The sequence below is a fragment of the Haliotis asinina genome, chromosome 4 (genome assembly GCF_037392515.1).
Source record: "Haliotis asinina isolate JCU_RB_2024 chromosome 4, JCU_Hal_asi_v2, whole genome shotgun sequence".
NCBI lineage: Eukaryota > Metazoa > Mollusca > Gastropoda > Lepetellida > Haliotidae > Haliotis > Haliotis asinina.
This window is the reverse complement of record NC_090283.1, coordinates 832,033-851,840: the sequence shown is the minus strand read 5'-3', so window position 1 is coordinate 851,840 and position 19,808 is coordinate 832,033. Positions and strand designations below refer to the sequence as shown.

At 42.3% G+C, this 19,808-nt stretch overlaps 2 protein-coding genes across 2 annotated transcripts; one reads left to right on the top strand and one right to left on the bottom strand.

Annotated features, from left to right (window-relative positions):
* Nucleotides 1-7,939: 7,939 nt before the first annotated feature.
* LOC137282119 (multiple epidermal growth factor-like domains protein 11) lies at nucleotides 7,940-18,965 on the bottom strand. The gene is made up of 5 exons (XM_067813846.1): nucleotides 18,883-18,965; nucleotides 11,352-11,407; nucleotides 10,143-11,078; nucleotides 9,644-9,742; nucleotides 7,940-8,046 (listed from the first exon to the last, which is right to left on the bottom strand). Exons 1-5 carry the CDS (start codon nucleotides 18,963-18,965, stop codon nucleotides 7,940-7,942), a joined length of 1,281 nt encoding a protein of 426 aa, XP_067669947.1.
* Nucleotides 18,966-19,433: 468 nt separating this feature from the next.
* Nucleotides 19,434-19,808, top strand: LOC137282118 (uncharacterized). The gene has a single exon (XM_067813845.1). The coding sequence runs from the start codon at nucleotides 19,434-19,436 to the stop codon at nucleotides 19,806-19,808; it is 375 nt and encodes a 124-aa protein (XP_067669946.1).

Genomic DNA, 19,808 nt, shown 5'->3' with positions numbered 1-19,808 from the left:
ACCTGACGTGTTTACTTATAGCTCTTTACTCATATGTTACTCACACTAGCGACGACATTCAATCCCAGGAGAATCAATGAACAAAGTCAGTCCGGATCCAGAGTGGGGTGCAGGGGTGTGCACCTCGCCTTTTGTCAGAAAGTAACTAAAGGCCATTGAAAACGGGTGAAAATGGTGTGTGCATTCCCTCTGTCACAAGAGCGTGAAACCCTCCCCTTTCTCGTAAAGCTGCATCCGGCTCTGGTGCATTTGTGTATTGCCCACACAGCTAGTATCGTGATGGACAGGTTGATGATACAAGCAGCAGAGTAGGGAAGCACCCTGGTGTAGTACACTTGTAATGTCGTCTGTACACACGAACATGCCGTCCTAGCAGCCAAAATGGCACTAAAACTCCCAGAACTTAACTTAAACACAATATTATCTTAAAACGAAATACACAGTCTATCAAAATAATATAAAAAGTAAATACCAAAATTCATATAATAAATTAAAAATATACTCCAAAACGCACTAAAAAACTAAAAGTTACTATACATTCAACAGGATGAAGACTTTAATGGATAGACAACTTCTTTCTTGCAGTGGACGCGACAATTCGGTTTAGATTTTAACACCGTTATCAAGCAAAAGATGTTAGAATCTACAACGAAACGTTGCATCCACTGCTAGAAAGAAGTTGTCTATCCATAAAAGTCTTCATCCTCATCATCCCAACTTCAAACTTCCAGTTAAAGAAGATAAATGCAACAATAAAGAGACCGCCATATTACACGCATAATGAACATCAGTCAAACCACTCCATATTTCTTCCCCCTACAACGTCTCGCGAAAAAGGAAATTTTACAATTCAGACCAATTTTATTATGCAACGCTAAAGCCCTCTCCAGTTTGTCATGATATCTCCTGGTCCAGTCACCCCTCGATCAAATACTAAATGAAATGGTTGGCCCGTGTTGGAAATACGAAATATGTTCGAAAGCGCACATTAAATATCGTCGTCGTCATCACCATCACATCACCATCACATCACCATCACCATCACCATCACCATCACCATCACCATCACATCACCATCACCATCATCACCACTACCATCACCACCACTATCACCATCACCATCACCATCACATCACCATCATCACCATCACATCACCATCATCACCACCACCATCACCATCACAATCGCCATCATCATCATCACCATCACCATCACCACCGTCACCATCACCATCGCCATCATCATCATCATCATCATCATCATCATCATCATCATCATCATCACCATCACCATCACCGTCACCATCACCATCACCACATTACAATGACGATGATGGCTGTTACTGCGACAAATGTCTCTGTATCGAAAAGTCTCACTCACGAAATACAAGACGTTGTTATCTATATATATAGTCACATCTTTAATGTCTCATCCATATCGTGACTGAAGCAAATTTTACTTGACTGCTAGAGTCTAAAACCTTTAAATAACTAGCGGTTTTTAACCAGAGCGCAAACCCCAAATGCCACTGTTCATAATTATACAGGGATGCATCAGCAGCCAATACGTTTGGCTAACTAACTAAGGATTCCACTATATAGGAGCCGTGCCGATTTAAATTTGACACATTGTAGGTGAACGAGATTACTAGTTGTCACACTTTCATTTTAGTAGAAACCTCGTTGGCCTAGTGGGTTAGATCGCTAGATTTGCACTGGCGATTTGTTCACAAAGTTACAAATTACAACTTATCAAACCCCTCCTCATCGTATTTATGCTAACAATTCTGCATAAGCAATCATTGAAAACTGACCCAGAGGAAAATTGTACAGCTCAGGGGAAATGTGATACAAACGATGTATAAAAACAAGCGACCAAACCGTTTCCACATACATGAAACCTCTGCTTAATTCTGAGTTGATTGTACAATTAGGCCATCGTCCCGAGTATATATTTGTTTCAGCAGTATTCTGTACAATGTTGTTTGCAAACAAACCTAATCTCGACCAGACAATTCAGTGATTGTCACCATGCGATACGATGACAACATGTGTTCATGAATCATTATAAAATACTGATGATAGCACGTGTTAGCGTATCCTGCCCCACCGGTGGCACCCGTCATAACCATAGTTCTATAAACGTCATCATAAGTTCATTAGCTATAAATTGTGTACATTTATTACTCAGTATGACAGAGTTCAGCAATATGTATTCTACAATTAGAGCAAGATACGAAGGTACACAACAGAGTTTTCACTTGCAATGCAACAGAGTCAGTTCTAAAGTAATGGGTTACAGATATAATATCAACTCACCAACGTCTTGGTTTGACAATGAGAAACAGGAATACTGAATGCAACACGGCGAGCGGTGAGGCAGCGGTTATGTAGGTCAAGCGTTTTCCAGTAAATCTCTGTGTCCTTGTCCGGCGTCAAGCCTTTATATACAAAGGCACCAATTCCTGAGCATTCGAACACTTTGCGACCATCGCCATCAACGTAGAATCTTCTAGTAGTCTCCCGGAAGTATGCACAACTAATCAAAGCACTTACTCAAGGGAAGGTAACTTTAAAGCGCTTCTCTTAAAGCCTGCTATCAAAGTACGAAAACCACTGAACATTATGTGATCCATAATAATTAGCACTCACTTTAAACATTGTGACCCAAGTAGTAAATATTACTTAATCAACAATATAAGTTACAGAAAATACACTCTCGTAACATAATGAAGCACAATCTCCTTCTACTGCAGATGAACCACAGTCGAATTGTGGATCGGAATAGCAACAAGTGGGGATTGTTTATTCTTGTTCCTGGCAATCAGAAGACCAAGAGCGTTCGTTGGGGTACTCACAGATGGTAGTTCAGGATGGTGGACGGTACTGGTAAAGACAGCAGCCATGTTTATTATGGCTGGGGAGTAATTGGTTAAGGTCACTGACCCATGCACATGTTGTTACGAGAGTGTATTTTCCGTTATTAGAGTTGTTATTAATTATTATTGCTGTAGTTGTAATTGGGTCACAGTATCTAAGGTTTTAGTGTTAGTTATTATGGGCTACATTTCCTACAGAGAATTAATTATGGGCTACATTATATAACAGAGAATTATTTAAGGAAGACGCCTCTAAGGCAGTAGTTTAGAGTTATTTGCCGTTGGCTTCCTATTTGTTGACTTCCGGCAGACTGTTCTAGAACATTAGTTAGCTGACTTATAATTACATCTTTGCTTATTATGCAAGCACCGTATTGACGTCGTTATCTTGTAGTCATTTATTCTACTTATTACTCACGTTTGGCAGTAAAATTCCATTAGAATTTCCTTCGTCGGTCACGTAGTGTAGCTATGCATTTGTTTTGCTTATTTTTCTTACGTTTTATTTAATAGAATAAATTATTATTGTCGTTTACACTTCTGCCTTGAGTCATATTTTGTTGAAAGAACTGAACTGAAGAAGAGTGTACACTGTTCCGCCGGTTTGTAGGTTTCCATCATTTATTAAAATTACACAACGCATAGTCCATAATAAACCATGAACAGGGAAACATCGATTTACACTCTGCATTGAACTCCTGTCACTGGGCTGACTCACAGATGACGCCTATTACAGATTTGGTGCCGTGACCCGGATTTGCCATTTTCTTAGTAATACTAAGTAATGTCAAATTGCACAATTCGGACTCTGTGTAGTTCGGACAATTAAGCCTGTCCCAGTCGAGTCCGATTTTGACAGATTCTACTGTAACTGATTCTTGACAGAATTCAGATTTCCATCAAGGGGTTGGTTATGGTGGTAGTGATAGACAAGATAGTCGTTCTGTTCATTTTAGTGTTTCAAATACAGATTTTCACAGACAGAATTATTCCCTTAGACACAACCAGCGAGCATCTTCAGCAGCAGGGTTAATTAACGGTCGGTCGTCGAATACTTCTTTGATCGATTCTAGCTTGTCAGGTGATAAGGTTTATCAGAGTAATTATGGTAGTCCATTTTGGGAACCGCTCATGACAAAACCTGTCCGTCATGGAAGTTAGACCAGATACTTTTGATGGTAAAAATTGTTACTGGCCAGATTTCAAGTCAGCTTTGTTTCTCTTGAGCCACATGTCATAGGCCAGTTTCTGACAGGGCTGTTGAAATTCAATATGAAAAGGCACATTGCATTTGAACATCCCGAAACGTTATTGAAGCTATTGCTCATGGTGTAAAATGTGAGAATTAAGGGTCCTGCCCTGGAGGTGAGGAATGGAGGGGGGTTTGGGGGATGTGATAAGGGGGATACACCGAATGTTGGCTGAGTACTTTCCATAGACAACGGGGATAGAGCTTCAATGCATTTTGGAGGTATACATTAAGAGAATTAGATCGCTTGAATACATGAAGTTATGAAGTATCGGTGGAATGACATATTGTTTTAATAACTCGCTGCTTTTACTCCGACATGCCTGTGGCTTTGACCCCGAGGTCCACCCATGGTACGGCCCTGAACATGTCCAGGGCATCTTGGAAAATGATGCTTTCAAACGTCTCTGGAATAGGCCAATATACAGCCTGAGACGAATTCCAGCCAACAAACATGATCTTGTCCTTTTTGATAAAACCAATGAAATTATTTATATCATTGGATTTTCTGTCCCTTTTGACAGCAATGTGATTGGCAAGATTCAGAAAAAGCATGATAAATATGCGGATCTCGCCTTTTAAAGGTCTCGCTTGCATCCCAAGTACACTGTCATCAGGCTCCCCATTGTTCTCGGTGCCTTTGGTTTGGTACCTCCTGATCTCTTAGTGCAGATCAGGAGAGTGCCCGGGTTCTCCACCGGGAGCACAGCCCATCTGACAATCTGGGTAATGCTGAAGGCTGCAGTGTTGGAAGCCTCTATATTCTCCGGAAAGTTCTCGGTGGGTTCGATTTAAACACAAACATCTGTACTTTGTATTTCACCCTTGTTCCACTGTCAACCAATAAAGGCGCTTTAGAACAGGTGTTATGCTGTCAGATGTCCGTGTTCTCGTCGCCACTCTGGCTGCTGAGTTCTGTACTCGCTGCAACTTGTTGGTCTTGAGTTGTCCATACAGCAGAGCGTTCCAATAGTCTAGATGCGAGAGCACACATGCCTGGACTAGTAAAGTAGCAGCTTGGGAGTGATGAATCTCCTTATCTGAATGATATTGCGTATATTGGCATATGCCCTGCGGCATATTTTGTTGATGTGTGATTCACCTCAAAGAGTTGATTCAAAGACAAAGCCAAGATTCCTTGACTCCAGTGCTGGTTTTATAATTAGGCAATTTTGAAAAAAAAATGCAAAACTGTACTATGAGTCGTTTGGCCTAAAATACTAAATAAAATGCCTGTCTCTCTTTATAACATGGTATCCAATGTGTAATGATGGCTCACTGTGTGGAAGGCCTGGGTGCATTACTCCCACAGATCAGATCACTGTACAGTAATCATGCTGGGACATGGCCCTTGTGATTCTTTGTCACAAAACACAACAGGCTATGATAATTCAAAGCTTTATTAATACGTAACTGGTTTGTTTTGTCATTATTTGACTATGCTAAACTAAAAAAGGAATATAATTAAGCTCAATAGAACCCAAAACCACTAATGCAGCTGAGCTGGTTACAGGCCTACGAATGGCTACACCCACTGGTGTGGGTCGTTAGAGTCATGATGTGCCTTGTTAGTGTCATGATGTGGGTGGATAGTATCATGATGTGGGATGGTAGTGTTATAGTGTTGATTGGTAGTGTCATAGTGTGGGTTGGTAGTGTCAGGGTATGGTTGGTAGTGTCATAGTGTGGGTTGGTAGTGTGAGAGTCTGGGTTGTTAGTGTCATGGTGTGAGTTGGTAGTGTCATGCTGTTGGTTGGTAGTGTCATGATGTGGGTTGTTAGTGTCATGGTGTGACCTATCAGTGTCATCACCTGGGTTGGCAGTGTCATGGTGTTGGTTGTTAGTGTTATGGTGTGAGTTGTTAGTGTCATGATGTGGGTTGGTGGTTTCATGGTGTGGGTTTGTAGTGTTATGGTGTGGATTGTTAGTGTCATGGTGCAATTAGTAGTGTCTTGGTGTGGGTTGGTAGTGTTTGAGTGTAGCTGTTAGTGTCAAGGTCTGGTTTGATTGTGTCATGATGTGGGTTGGTAGTGTCACGGTATGTGTTTACAGTGTCATGGTGCTGTTTGTGGTAGTGTCAAGGTATGTGTTGTTAGTGTCATAGTGTGGGTTGTTATTGTCATGGTGTGAGTTGTTAGTGTCATGATATGGTTGGTAGTGTGATGGTATTTGCTTGTAGTGTCATGGTGTATGTTGTTAGTTTTAAGGTGTGACTGGTAGTGTCATCTTGTGGGTTGGTAGTCTCATGATGAGGGTTTGTAGCGTCATGGTGTAGGCTGGTAGTGTCATGTTTGGGTTAAAAGTGTTATAGTGTGTCCAGCAGCGTCATGCTGTGGATTCGTAGTGTCATAATGTGGGTCGATAGTGTCATGGTGTGAGTTGGTAGTGTAGTTGTGTGAGTCGGTAGTGTCATGGTGTGGGTTGGTAGTCTCATGAAGTGGGATGGTAGTGTCATGGTGTGAGTTGGTAGTGTCATGGTGTGCGTTGTTAGTATCATGGTATAACTGGTAGTGTCATGGTGTGGGTTGGTAGTGTCACGATGTGGGTCGGCAGTATCATAGTGTGTATTGGTAGTGTAAGGGTGTGGTTGTTAGTGTCAGGGTCTGGGTTGATAATGTCATGATGTGAGTTGGTAGTGCCATAGTGTGGGTTGTTAGTGCCATGTTGTGAGTTGGTAGTGTCACGATGTGGGCTCATAGTGTGAGTTTGTAGTGTCATGGTGTGAGTTGTTAGTGTCATGGTATAACTGGTAGTGTCATGGTGTGGGTTTGTAGTGTCACGATGTGGGTCGGCAGTATCATAGTGTGTATTGGTAGTGTAAGGGTGTAGTTGTTAGTGTCAGGGTCTGGGTTGATAATGTCATGATGTGAGTTGGTAGTGCCATAGTGTGGGTTGTTAGTGCCATGTTGTGAGTTGGTAGTGTCACGATGTGGGCTCATTGTGTGAGTTTGTAGTGTCATGGTGTGAGTTGTTAGTGTCATGGTATAACTGGTAGTGTCATGGTGTGGGTTTGTAGTGTTATGGAGTGGGTTGGTAGTGTCAGGGTATGGTTGGTAGCGTCATGATGTGGGTTGGTAGTGTCATGGTATGGGTTTGCAGTGCCATGGTGCTGGTAGTGTCAAGTTATGTGTTTTTAATGTCATGGCGTGAGTTGTTGGTGTCATGGTGTGAGTTGAGAGTGTGATGATGTTGGCTGGTGGTGTGATGGTATTTGCTTGTAGTGTCGTGGTGTATGTTGTTAGTTTCATGGTGTGACTGGTAGTGTCATGGTGTGGGTTGGTAGTCTCATGATGAGGGTTTGTAGCGTCATGGTATAGGCTGGTAGTGTCATATTTGGTTTAAAAGTGTTATAGTGTGTCCAGCAGTGCTATGCGGTGGATTCGTAGTGTCATGATGTGGGTTGATAGTGTCATGGTGTGAGTTGGTAGTGCCATGGTGTGAGTTGGTAGTGTAGTTGTGTGAGTCGGTAGTGCCATGGTATGAGTTGGTAGTGTCATGATGTGGATTGGTAGTGTCATGGTTTGGACCAGCAATGTAATGGTGTGGGTTGGTAGTGTCACGGTGTGGGTTGGTAGTGTCATGGTGTGAGTTGGTAGTGTCATGGCTTGTACCGGTAGTGTCATGGTGTGGGTTAGTAACGTGAATGGGGAATGTTATGGTAATTTCACTGAGTGGATCCTGGTGTCATAGAGTTAAGGTGTTATGTGTTGGAGTGGGTCATAAGTGTCATGGTATTGTTTGTAGTGTCATTGCATAGGTCGGTTCAACCTAAGCTTGCAACCTCACTGGATGCTCCACTATAGGTATACAATCACTGGACCAGTTTCTCCCTCTCCGACATCACAGTAATCATGTGTAGAAGTCCGGCGTGCTTCTTTTCGCTTTTCGACACCATCTCCGTTGGTTCCTGTCTTTTCTCTGAAACAGATGAAGTGCACAGTTTATTTCAATGAATGTCAGTTTAAGATAATTTATGAATTCTCTGAATGTAAACTATGAGGAGCATATACTCGGAATTGCCACATGGATGTAAATTGATACAAAACTATATTTTGAATTGTAGGTTCGTTGCACGTGCCTTTAACATGCCTGATAGCAGGAATGAGAGAATTTTATTGTGTCTGTACGACGCAGCGTGGCAATTCACAAAAACTACATTTGGCACAGATGTTTTCGAACCACGCACAAACGACACAGGCACCACAAAGTAATCTGCCCGTAAAGGCGCAGGGAGAACAGGCTAAGAGTCTACGGGATCCGTGCAAGAACCACAGCCTGATATATAATTCTGACGGCAGAACATTGTCGTCAGAACATTGTGGAGCACACAACATTTGTGACGTAGTGCAAGTGTCTACAGATACACGGACTGCTTCAGACCAAGGTCTGCGGAAAAGACGATTTTTGAGGTGGAGCTGTAACGATTGTGATGGGTGGACAACTGCAGCTATGACGCCTGTGATAGTGTGTGACGAAAACCTGAATGCTGTGACGTTTGGAGACGTTTTGTAAATGTCTTCTTTACCGTTTTAGCAACTGAAGAAGACGCCTAACCCTACGGCAGTACAGTCTCAAGGTAAGGCTTCATCAACACAGACCCGATCCAGGCCGACAAGATATCCTAACTGATAAATCGAGGGGCGTTTACGACATCATCCGAATCCACCAAATCCGTCCTAGGAAAAGTAATGATCTTCCCCGAGAGTCCCAATGACGCTTCGTGTAGTCAGTCAGGTGACTATGCTAGGCCTGCATTTGTACACAATATTTGACCATTCATGTCGCTTCATATTAGACATCAACGTTTGAGGTTAGATTGTACAAGGGCATCCGATCCACCAGGCTTGTAACATCTAGTCTTAACCAGGCTTGAAACATCTAGTCTTAACCAGGCTTGTAACATCTAGTCTTAACCAGGCTTGTAACATCTAGTCTTAACCAGGCTTGTAACATCTAGTCTTAGTAAAAGTGCTGTAAAGGTGTGGAGGACAGTCACAAATGTAAACTTTAAGCATAAACAACAACATAATGTAAAGCTGTAGGCCCCCTCATGACATGTTATCAATAGAAACATGTTGATGCATCTAGAATCATTGGGGAGTGATTCATGCGCTGTATCAGCGACAAGTCTGAAGAGCAAGCGTATACACAATGCCTTTTTATAAGTATAAAACATATAATGGGAAGTGTGCTGTATTTAGGATGTCACTTTCTGAGTAAACTACAGATTTCAGTAGTTTTATCAGGTAGAGTCTCGTGCGGGATTCGAACCCACGTTCTCATGGTCAAACATTTATTACAAAGCCAGCGATATAACCATTCAGAAGCATCAGACTGATGTCTTCACTTCTCTTTTGTGTATTATTTTGCTTTTCAAAAAGAAAACAAATTACTGAAACTAAATTTTAAACATATTACAGTTCAGTGAGGTGGCAACACTGAGCATGGGCTGGCGTGATCATGGGTGATAGAGAAATGTAAAATGACACGTACATTCGTGTACAGAAACCTTTACGATAACGAATGCACGCCACCACCGTGCAGATGAGAAGAAGCGAGGACATTGTTGGTATGGCTACAAGTAAGCTGTGAGTTTGGTCTGGCGTCTGATTAACTGTAAATAAACCAGATACAGCTCAACGTTGTAGTTTAAATAATAATGCTTTGGTTGTAATCCTAGGCGCCAAAATAAACATTACATTCACAATACAAAAAATCCCCTTCAACTTGCACAAATCAATAAATACATTTGAACAAAGTCTTGAATTTAAAATCCAAACCTTGGAACTATCGAAAGTTTCAAAGGTACGCCAATCAAAAGATGGAATGGCTTATGACGCTCCACGTGCATTATGTCCTGGCAGGAGAGTTATACAGAGACGCGGATGATTAAACTGCATATTGCACACGGAGTAATCAGTATTAATAATATTCCAATCCTTTTCACAATACCTTTCACATTTGGACAAGAATCTTTTATCGAGGGTAAGCCTAAATATGGAATCATAGTTTACCTGTCTCAGTACAGTTCTTTCTGCAGGTAGACATACATCTGATGTTGCATCCGTCAGGGCAAACGGTCGATGTCTCCACACAGAAACCGTCAAGACAGACACTGCAGTTCTGATTGCAGAACAATCCATACAATCCATTGTCACATCTTTGACAAGTCCCGGTCTCCGTGTCACAGGTGTTGTTGACGCTGTGTTTGGGGCAGGGGCTACAGTCACTCCCGTAATATCCAGGTACACAGCCATGTTGACAGTCCCCTGAGGGGGAGCATCTCTTGTACTTACACCTGGGGTTACACTGAGAGGAGCAAGAAGGCCCATACCAGCCATCAACACAGCCCTTGATGCAGTCACCTGTCTCCCGGCTACACTCAGGTAAACTCACCATGGCGCCGTTCGCATCAGATTCCCCTCGACAATGTTCACTACAGTTGTTTTCACAGAAACTGCCATGGAATCCTGGTGCACATCCCTGTTCACATCCAAACTTGCAGGACACGTGACAGTGATCACATGGATAAGTACAGTTTGAGCCAAAATGAGACTGATGACATTCGACACATGTCCCGATAGTCCTGTTGCATGTTTTACATGTGCTGGAACAGTCTTTACAGGTAGCACCGTAGAAGCCGTCTTTACACCCAGACACACAGGAGGAGCCGAGCTGGCAGTATCCTTCCTGGCACCCACCTGGACATTCCTGGCACAACTCTGGGGGTGAGGAACAAGGAACCTTACAGTTGGGGCCTCGAAAACCTGTGACACAACCTTCAGTACAGTTCTCTATGCCTCGACTTGTAAGTTCACAGGCTCCGTTTCTGCAGCCAATGTTGCAGACTAACTCACACGTGCTGCCGTGGTAACCAGAGTCACATGACGTACAGGTTCTCTTCTGAGAGTCACAGGCTGCACAGTGAGGGTATTCCTCACACCAAGCTGCTGTAAAATATATAGATCATAAGAAATGCAGATACTGACATTACAAAGTGAATTATTATCTCCTGAATTATTCTTGAATTAATTACAGTTTGTAACGTTTCATTTATGTGTTTACAAAATGTCAGGGCATGCAGACCCATGATATACAGCACATGTCTTCAGGACGACCTGTCCAAGACAGAGTGATATCTACAATACTGATATTGTCAGGTCTAGAACCGACACAGCTTCGTTTCATAACCTGACGTCAGTTCAAATACACAAGAGGATTACCTTTTGTTGATGCAAAGGTCAGCAAACACAGAGTGACCGTAATGAACATGATGAATCTGAAAAAAATAAAGTACACGATTAGTAAAACTGTAACTTACAATACAATATGCGCAACAAAATACACTTGTATTCATACATACTGTTACAGAAACATAGATGTGTTTAAATTTGTATTGGGACATATTGCTACAGAAATCCATCTGTAACAAGAACACGATATATCCTGGTGTGCCATTATATCAAGACATATACTGTAACAATCGCATCTGTAACAAGAACACGATATATCCTCGTGTGCCTTTATATCAAGACATATACTGTAACAATCGCATCTGTAACAAGAACACGATATATCCTGGCGTGCCTTTGTATCAAGACATATACTGAAACAATCGCATCTGTAACAAGAACACGATATATCCTGGCGTGCCTTTGTATCAAGACATATACTGAAACAATCGCATATCCAGATGTATTACTACAGACGACCATGAGTAACAACTCACCACTGTATCCAGATGTATTCCTACAGACGACCATGTGTAACAACTCACCTCTGTATCCAGATGTATTACTACAGACGACCATGTGTAACAATTCACCTCTGTATCCAGATGTATTACTACAGACGACCATGTGTAACAACTCACCTCTGTATCCAGATGTATTACTACAGACGACCATGTGTAACAACTCACCACTGTATCCAGATGTATTACTACAGACGACCATGAGTGAGAACCTGATCGTATCTGCTACTGTGACCGTGTGCTGCTGATCGTGGACGTGGTAATATTGGGTCTAAATGTGCTTGTGTTTCATGTTCCCGTCAACAAGGAAAACATCCCATTTTGAATTAAATATTTTTTCTCCGACTCACACGAAAACAGAACATGTGAAAAGGCAGGGCAGGTTTAAATTAGCCTTTCTTGTGTGATTTTGCATGCCAAATGGCGGAATTGCATTAGATGTTTCAATGCACATAAGGGCATGCAGTTTATATAAACTTTGTTAAAGGCTGGATTGAAGGGGATCCATGTCAACATATTGGCATATGAATGCACCTCAACCCAACCCGCGTTTGCTTCAAAATATTCTATTTGTGGTATTATAAATAAGGGTTACCCATACGACTTTGAATGGTGAATATGCAATACGAATACAGGATCGTTAGGTACGAGGGGAAGTCAATACGTTCATAGAAGTGGGTGCTGATATATCCTTGGTGATGTTGTCATTGGTGTCATTATTGAGTTGATTCATCTGTGACTCTGTATACTGATACCCAACCTTCCTCGAGCATTTACTTGAGAATTAGAGCCTTTAAAAGACGATTACCCTGCACAAATCATGGAAACCTCCAAAACTGAGTTTCGTGCAGTTATCAAGTTTCTCACTAAAGAAGGTGTGAATGCAACCGAAATCCACAAACGCATGATCAGTGTGTATGGCGAGGAAGCCCCTCAATATTCCACTGTGGCAAAATGGTCAGCTGAGTTTAAGCAATGTCGCAGCTCCTTGGAAGATGACCCACGGTCAGGAAGACCTTCTGAAGCCATTACAGAAGATACAATTGCCCGGATCCAACGCTTAATTATGTCCGATCGGAGAATAAAGGTGGACGAGATAGCTTCAGAGTGTGGCATTTCACATGGAAGTGTTTGCACAGTGATCCATGAACACCTGCACATGTCCAAGGTATCCGCAAGATGGGTCCCTCGTAACCTAAATGCACATGATCGTCACCAGAGAGTTGAATCCAGTCGTGAGCTGTTGGACATCTACAACGCTGATCCTGATAACTTTCATGCTCGTCTGGTTACTGGGGATGAAACCTGGATTCATCACTGGGATCCCGAAACCAAACAAGAATCCATGCAGTGGAAGCACAAGCATTCTCCTGCACCCAAGAAGTTCAAAACACAACCTTCTGCTGGCAAGATCATGGCAACCATTTTCTGGGATTCAAAGGGTGTGATTCTCATAGACTATAAACCACCTAAAACTACGATCACAGGGGCTTACTATGCTGACTTGTTGAAAAGATTGAGAGCGGCCATCAAAGAGAAGAGGCGTGGGAAGTTGACAGCTGGAGTCATGCTTCTCCACGACAATGCACCAGTCCACAAGAGCCGTGTTGCACAAGCTTCTCTTCAAAATGTGGCTTCGAACAACTAAACCATCCCCCATACAGTCCAGATCTGGCCCCCAGCGACTACTATCTGTTTCGCAATTTGAAATCTCACTTGCGTGGAACAAGATTTGCCAATGATGATGACCTCAAGGCAACAACAGAGCCGTGGCTGAGGGACCAATCTGAAGACTTCTATTTCAAGGGCATAGACAGTCTCAAAGACAAATGGGCAAAATGCATCGAGGTTCAGGGAGACTATATTGAAAAATAAAACCAATATCACAACCATTGTGTTCTGTTTTATATCGAGTTCTATGAACATATTGACTTCCCCTCGTAGTTTCCGCTTGTGAAAAGAATACAGACAACATGTTGTGACCTGTGAAACCACAAAACCTTCCAATAACGATACATAGATGATGATAAGAACTAGTTCGATTATCTGACTATTGACATCGACCCAAAGAGGGCCGTGTCAATTCAGATCAGCTAGCATTGTGAAGGAACCAGTGACAGTCTTAAATGTCGCGCATTTTGGAGAAGATGAGGGTGGCAAATGTAATGAGTATAGTGTAATTGCATACACAAGCAAAACACAATGCCGTTTTGAAAGTGATGAGTCTAGTTATCACGCGAGTGTGTTTGGGGATGGTTAATATCCTGCATTGGGAATAAACATTGTATTTAGCGAACCTTGGTGTGAGGAAGTTGGGAAAATTTCTGTTAAACTTTTGAACAATAATTATAATGTTTGCGTTTCATTTTGCAAGCGCACTTGTCAGTTGAGAAAGTGTCAAACAGTTCATTCGAGATTTTCCCGGCTGCTGTACGAGTCAATGATTGTAACACGCCTGCGTTTCGGTGCTGGTGAAGTCGTAATCAGTCCCATCTATCATTACGAGACAACTATTTTCTCTCATCAAGGCACTCACAGTATGGTAACCACGGCCGTCAATCTGTACACGATCGCCGAAAGATGTGCATGACGCCATGTTTCTTTACAGTGTGAAAGTAGTCCCTAAAATTTGCATATGACCTCTCTAATTTGCATTGGTATCCGTATATGACCCCAACGGATACCGAAAATATCCGTTGGCTTTATCCTGCCGAGAAAACTACCCATTGTATGATAGAATGTAATTTATGTGTATATTTTTTGGTACAGTTTCCAAATAAAATGTGTCTTCTAATGATAGCATGTTTGTCTAAATGGGATTGCAGTACCTTGCAGATAACAAGTATTTTATGCTCACATATTTTGACATGTTTCAATATATGGCTAGCTTGCCTACGACAGCCAGTGGTCAAAGTTACGGCTTGAATCCTGCTGGGGTTGATGCAGGAAACCAAGCACTTAAGTCCCAGTGACTCCATGTGAGCTGTTCTGGCTTTGGTGACTGGTAGTGGTGACTTGCTAATGTGTCACTGTCCTTTGAGGCAGATATCTTTCATAGTTAAACCAAATGTTTCTCGCCACCACATGGCAGAAAAAATGCCGATGTGATGTAAAAGGTTAACTCACTCACTAACTCAGTAAAGTACAAATTCTACCTTGAGTCGAACTCTCTCAACACTGTCATAAAATTTCACTGTCAACACTGTCACAACAGTCAAACGGCGAACATTGCACAACACATAGATGCTATCAAACTCTACGATAAGTCAAACACTTTCAACACCAACGAAGCTTTCTTAACACAGTCGGCCACTGTCAACACTGCCATAAAAAGTTAAGCACTCACAAGCAACTACGATGGCAGTGAATTACTGTCATAACATTCAAACACTGTCAACATTGCCATAACAATCAAACGATGAACACAGCCACAACAGTCAAACAGCGTCAAACACTACGATAGCTGTGTCGAACACTGTCATAACGGTCAAACACTATCAAAACTGCCATAACGATCAAACTCTGCAAAACACTACAATAAAAGGTCATCAGATGGGATGTTATGTTATGCATTTCGTGTATGTTATAGTTATTACAGGGTGTCTTCCTCCACCGCGATATGGAAGTACGCAGATATTTCACTCATATATGTAACCCGTCAATATGGTCAATAACACATTTGAACGCCACTATATCATGGCTACCAAAGGAACACAAATATTAGTGGTTCGGATGTATTTCTGTTTCATGGGACTTGGAGACAGAATAGTGTAAACGCATGATGTCTTAATTTGTAGTCAGGCGGGAGAGGAGGAAAATCTATGAATTAATTATTTTATGACCCAAACCAGCGAACATGGTGTCGAGTAAAACAACAGGCCTGCTCATTTCAGTCGACTGCTAGAAATTGGTCTGGTAGAATTTTGTTTGAATGAATATGCATGCTGTATGTAATATCGTATGATGGAGAAACTCACTGGTCTGAGATTATTTCTATAACTGACGAGAAAGGTGGTGGCGATATGGTCGCAAGGTGCTCGAATATTCAAGAATCAGTGACTGTGGGGTATATGAAGGCTGATTGTTGTGTTGACGACACACACACGGACTTATTCACTCGGAGTCATATTGGATTTGTGCCATCATTCTGCCTCTTCGTCAACGTTCGACCTTCCGTGTCTGACCACTCGCTGTAAACCAAGACTTTGGTGAGCTAATATTATGTTTGTGACCCACTGCCATAGATTTGGTCTCTAATGCATTGTACTAGAAATATCTGTTGTGAATCATTGTTGTGCCTTCCTCTTGACTGCTCATTACATATAATGGAATATTTTCACTTTTATTGAAAATTCATGTTCACAGTTTCGTTTGTTAAAGTATATTTAATATGTTGAGGACTTATTTTTAAGTACAAAGGTAATTGTAACAACGGGAGCGGACTTATATACAATACCATACGCTTCGTGTATTTAAATTACATAGCATTTTCAAGCTATGTCATAACTTTGCTAAATGCTACTTGTGAAATAAAAGAAAAGCATGACCACAGCTCTTTTAACATTCGCATGCGCCTTGACCTCATGATATTACACATACACGCGAGATCGCGTGAACGCAGTCTTGCCGTTTTGTGTTTTTGTGGCCTTGTTTGACAAGTCGAGATTGCGAGATGTGACAGCATGTACAAATGTCGCATTATCGGGTTGTACCAAACACACGAGAATGCGAGCTTGAGGGGACCACCATAGTTTGCCCAGCTGACACTTTTGGCATTTTGTGCTTATTACCAAAGGTTGGGATCACATGAATGTCCCTACCAGTATACCATATACAACGGAGACCATATTTACATTTATTATATGATCTCTGTTCACACCCAGTGAAATGACTGATGTGGTTATGCACGCAGTACTTAATGTGGGCTGACACATTATAAGCTGATACATTCGCCCACGATAAATGTGGTGGACCACGCGGGGTGCATTCAGCATTGTGTTTCATGAAAACGCAAATTGCATGTACATAATTCCATGTGCTTAACCTCCAACACTTGAGAACAATCTGCTGATTATAAGACAAATAACACGATATATAATGTGGGCTCGTGAAGGTACGGGGTCGAACAGGTCTTCATCAATCCATGCTTGCTGTAAACGGTGACTATGCTTGTCGTCACTAGCGATCAAAGGGATCTGGTGTCTTCGGCCCCCAGCTATGTAGATTGATGCTCATGCTGTTGGTCACTGGATTGTCTGGACTCAATCTAGCTGAAATATTGCTGACTGCGGTGTAATACTAAACTCACTCACTCACTATATTGTAACTTTTGCAAGGGCACACGATGTGCGGCAGACGGACAATTCACAATCCGAGGAGACGATGTGTGCATCAAACCATTCCGACATCTGATTGCCCCTGGCTAGAGTGGTCATGTGTAACGTCACATGCAGACGAGAGTAACATTCCGCCATGTCATTTGCCTAATCGTTTGACGAAAGTAACGAAAGTAACGTCAACAACTAACTCATTGTTTAAGGGTAGCGTAATTGTCTAGACCATACGAAACTGATTGCGCGCTGTCCATCGACATCACTTAACCTCAATCCCTTCGAACACATGTGAAGTGCTCTTAGTAGACGTCTTCATGCTTTGACACATCAACTTCACGATGTTCAAGAGCTGGGAGTGAAGTGGCTACGGCAATGCCTATTGATGTGTTCGTGGGTATTAGGCAGTCAGTGAGACAAGTGAGACAAGTGACTTACCTCTGGTGAAATGCTAGTGTGGATTACGCGGCACTGAAGAAGCTCCGGCACAGATTGCTGGTCCCTGTGAAATTAAAACGTGAGCTCGTCGTGCTACTTGTGACCATATAGGACGCACCAAGGGCACATTAATGCCTAACCCTTTAATATGATCCTACTTTGCCTCGCATATGTTTCCATTTTCCAAATCACACTTTTGTCTCTATTCTTCCTGATTCAGGGGATATTTGTGTACACCTGCTCCATCTATTAAATACAGAAGTGGTTATAGTCCCAGCGTCAGTGATGATGACGTTCCTCCAGCAGCAACAGTGATCAGTCCTCTCAGATAGGTGTAGACTGGATGTCCCCAGGGTTACGTTTGTTAGCCAGCTAATAGGGAGTTAGCCAGCTAATAGGGAGTTAGCCAGCTAGTAGGGAGTTAGCCAGCTAATAGGGAGTTAGCCAGCTAATAGGGAGTTAGCCAGCTAATAGGGAGTTAGCCAGCTAATAGGGAGTTAGCCAGCTAATAGGGAGTTAGCCAGCTAATAGGGAGTGACTATCTATGCTTACTGACATGGAACTGACATTTCCAGAAGATGTTAAAGACTACTAGTATATAAGGGTGTATTGCTCGCCAGGATATCTGACTAGGCCTTCATTGAACTTACTGGCCTAATATCAATAACATTACTAACAACACTTTGCGAAAAATAAGAGACAAATTGATCTCTTGCAACATTGACCTAGCATCAATGGACTGACATACATGTCGAAACATGTTTGGTTTATTTTCACCTTAATACCAGTTGCACTGTACTATGACACAACTGTAAACAGTACACGGTGATTCCACTTAATACAATGTTTAATGGCTTTGACGGGTTCAGCACCAATGTGCTCTCAGGACAATTAGTTTCAGCCGAGTTATATGCAGTGAAAAAAATAATCCCCTTGTACGTAAATTATAAATGAACTATACCATTGATAGTGGTGAACATCTGCTCTGGGCAACACGATTACATCTGAAGGAATGATATGGTTCCCCCTTGGGTCCTTGAGAGTAGAGGTGTACTATAAGTGGCTAATGTGGTGATTTACCTACAGTCACTGGTGATCTACCTACAGTCACTGGTGATCTACCTACAGTCGTTGGTGATCTACCTACAGTCGATGGTGATCTACCTACAGTCAGTGGTGATCTACAGCCCGTTTGTATATTATAATGCCCCAAATAGTCTGCTGAATAAGTACACTCTGCGTATATGCTTATATTTGCTCTGCACCGTCTCGGTATGGTCTTTGAATTCGACCTTGAGGAAATCAGGCTTGTTCATGGCGCAATGTCTGGGAGAGGTGCGGCGCCGTTTGACGTTAATGAACACGTCGGCCGAGGTCATCACATACATACTTCATGAGGATTGAGGGCGAGTGAATTGAAGGCCGTGGAACCACTGTAATATGTTTATTCTGAAGATGCTGTAGCAACTCAATAATCGGAACAATGTGAATCCCTACAATTCCGACTGTGCAACGAATAGCAGCCTGAATAGCACAAAGCTTTTTGTGTGTAGGGTATGTTCCCCTACATCGTAACACACCCACCATATTGGTTAACCTTGGCGACCGCTAATTTCGAAGGCGATAGCCACGCACTCTTCTGACGCGGTACTGGTGCAGAAAGCATGATTCTTCATATACGTCGCCAGTTTTGTAGATTCCAGAATCGGACGTGATAGCACGGAGCCGTCAATGTCGATGTTGCGACATCTGATTCTAAGTCCCGCTCCTAGCTACGAATACGAATGGTTTACGCCGACACTCTCTACAAACCTGCCACTAACCCTAACACTCTCTACAAACCTGGAACTAACCCTAACACTCTCTACAAATCTGGAACTAACCCTGACACTTTCTACAACCCTGACACTAACCCTAACACTCTCTACAAACCTGACACTGACCCTAACACTCTCTACAAACCTGACACTGACCCTAACACTCTCTACAAACCTGCCACTGACCCTAACACTTTCTACAAACCTGACACTAACCCTAACACTCTCTACAAACCTGACACTAACCCTAACACTCTCTACAAACATGACACTGACCCTAACACTCTCTACAAACCTGACACTAACCCTAACACTCTCTACAAACCTGGCACTAACCCCTAA

Coding starts and splice junctions, on each gene's coding strand:
- LOC137282119 (XM_067813846.1), bottom strand. CDS start 18,965: ATGAACAAGCCTGATTTCCTCAAGGTCGAATTCAAAGACCATACCGAG. Junction 11,408..18,882: donor TATAAGCATATACGCAGAGT/GTACTTATTCAG, acceptor TATTTTTTTCAG/ATTCATCATGTTCATTACGG. Junction 9,743..10,142: donor AAAGAACTGTACTGAGACAG/GTAAACTATGAT, acceptor GTTTATTTACAG/TTAATCAGACGCCAGACCAA.
- LOC137282118 (XM_067813845.1), top strand. CDS start 19,434: ATGGTTTACGCCGACACTCTCTACAAACCTGCCACTAACCCTAACACT.